This window comes from Lipotes vexillifer, unplaced genomic scaffold (genome assembly GCF_000442215.2).
Source record: "Lipotes vexillifer unplaced genomic scaffold, Lipotes_vexillifer_v1.1 scaffold533, whole genome shotgun sequence".
Classification (NCBI taxonomy): domain Eukaryota; kingdom Metazoa; phylum Chordata; class Mammalia; order Artiodactyla; family Lipotidae; genus Lipotes; species Lipotes vexillifer.
In genome coordinates this window covers 665,865-668,065 of record NW_006773553.1, presented here as the reverse complement: position 1 = coordinate 668,065, position 2,201 = coordinate 665,865, and the positions used below count along the sequence as shown (strand labels likewise).

At 60.9% G+C, this 2,201-nt stretch overlaps 1 protein-coding gene across 1 annotated transcript in view; it reads right to left on the bottom strand.

Annotated features, from left to right (window-relative positions):
* MPRIP (myosin phosphatase Rho interacting protein) overlaps positions 1–2,201 on the bottom strand; it is a 126,988-nt gene that overhangs the window by 2,480 nt on the left and 122,307 nt on the right. Inside the window, exon 23 of the mRNA XM_007448416.1 lies at positions 1,349–1,434. Within this exon, the coding sequence (XP_007448478.1) occupies positions 1,349–1,434 (86 nt within the window). The remainder of the gene's footprint in view (positions 1–1,348; positions 1,435–2,201) is intronic.

Genomic DNA, 2,201 nt, shown 5'->3' with positions numbered 1-2,201 from the left:
GTAGGGAAATAAACATATCAAGTGCAAAACTACTTGGATTTCCTTCCGTAAACTCTCCCTAAACCAAACCCCTCAGCCCGCAAGTGAGCCGGCCCCCCCTGCCAGCGTCCCGTTCCGAGCCCTTCCTGCTGTCCTCAACTTCCTTATCAGAGGATCGACGAGATCAGGTCAGCAGAGCTGATACACCCACTAGGGAATGAGTGACTCTGTGCCCCGGATGCCTGGGCCTCGTGGGAGTCGGGAGCGTCCAGGCAGGGTCAGGGTCAGACAGCCTGATGTTTCTGAGCCAGCGCTCATTCAGCCCCTGCTTCCCGTCTTCGGAGGCACCCGGGGTCCTCGGGGCTGGCAAACGCTCAGCCCCGAGCGCTCGCTGTACTGAGTGGTTTCCGGAGCTGCGTGCGCGAGGTATCAGCTCCCTGGCTTGCTGGGCTCGGGCCTCCTGAGCCTGTTAGCGGGGCGGGGGGCGCGGGGCGGGGGTACTTCAGCAGTGGGCGGCTCTGTCAAGTCTGCTTCCCGACGGAGGGCAGCGGTGCCCCCACAGAACGTGAGCGCACAAACCATTCGACATGCATGTGATGGGGCCGAGATGCTGGCCCCACGGGCAGCCCACCAAGCTGGGGGGAACTCCCCTCTGTTAAGAGGTTAAACTCCCCAGAACAGGTTAAGAAACTTCACATGGATCGTGTATGTGCTGGCTGGAGCAGGAGGAATGAAAGTGACCAGAAAACAAGGAGCTCGCTATGGAGGTGTGAGCAGTGTGCATGCAGGTAGCACCCCCTCGAGGGCGGCGGGCGGGTGGGTGGTGGTGAGAGTGGTTTACCTACATGACAAGGGACCGGGAAGCGGGTCGTTTCAGTTATCCCATGAGACCTGCTCAATTACGGACTGTCAGGGGAAAGAGCAGAAAACAAAAGACACACACACAATAAATCCTAAATGCAACGTGCTGGTCACCCCCACCCTCCAACCCACCTTCCCACAGAGGGGCACGTGGGGGCGGAGGGCACACGCTGAGGGGGAAGTGGCGCGGGCAGCTTTGTCTCTCGAAGGCCGCCGGCGTCAGCATGAACTAGGGACGTGCAAGGAGCAGTCCAGATGGGGCAGGACCGACCCAGCAGGGCACCGGTCTGAGGGGATTCACCCGAGCCCTGCTTGCTGTGGGCCTGGCCCTCCGCTGTCGCGGGCAGGAGATGGTCCCACTGCTGGGCGAGGGACACACTCGGTGCGAAGCCCCTGGAACTGGCCCAGCAGGCTAAGCGTGTGGGGCCAGTGCGTTCTGGGACCCTGGGGACCCTCTGCTGCGGCCCTAGGTGGGCTCTACGTACGCAGGGCTGGACCCCAGACTCACCTTGGACCTGATGCTCCTGAGCTGTCGGCTGACACAGGATCTGTCTTTCTTCAAGAAGTCAGGGTTGCTTTTAGACTTCATTATATCTGAGAAGACAAGCAGACCCAGTGCCTGTTTTGTAAACCCCCTGGGAACAGACTTGGGTTTGAAGGCTTCCAAGGCTTTATCATCCTCGCCCACACGTGAGACGTTTCCTTCAACAACCCACGAGAACCCCAAACAAAGAACTGTAAAGCACGAGATCCTTGGAACAGTTCCGGGCGCTGGGAGACCTGGAGGAGGCACGCGAGGCCCCGGGCCAGGCTCCTCCCCGTTGGCCGGCCGCAGCACCCGTTGACCCTGGGCTGCTGGGCACACCTGGCGCCCTCCTCCTCCTGAGAGCCCTGGGCTGCTCAGGGTTTTTAACTTCCTGTACTTACGGTGCTCTCCCTCACTTGCTGAGAGCTGTGCAGTGACCTCACGGTTCAGCCCCCCCACCGTGGAGGCAGAGCCAGCTCTGTGCTCCTGTGTGTTCAGAAGGGCCACAGGCTGCACGTGCTCACTCCAAACCCTAAATCTCCCGGCCCCCAGACGACTCCTCGGAAGCAGCCAGTGTCACCATCCCGTCCCGGGTTTGATTTGAGCTTCGCTGCCCGTGGCCTGCCTGCCTTCGGGAAGACCTGTAACGTGCCCGCCCAGCAGCGATGCAAACTGGCGAGGAGGGATCCTTGCCGGCCGAGAGGAAGCGGGTAGTGAGCTAGGGCATCTCTTCAGTAGGCGGCATCCCCCCCATCCCCTCCCCCCATGGCCTTCTGCAGATTTTATGGTAAACCCCCAGGATCAAGAACCAGCGAGAGCTGCTTACGGAAAGAGT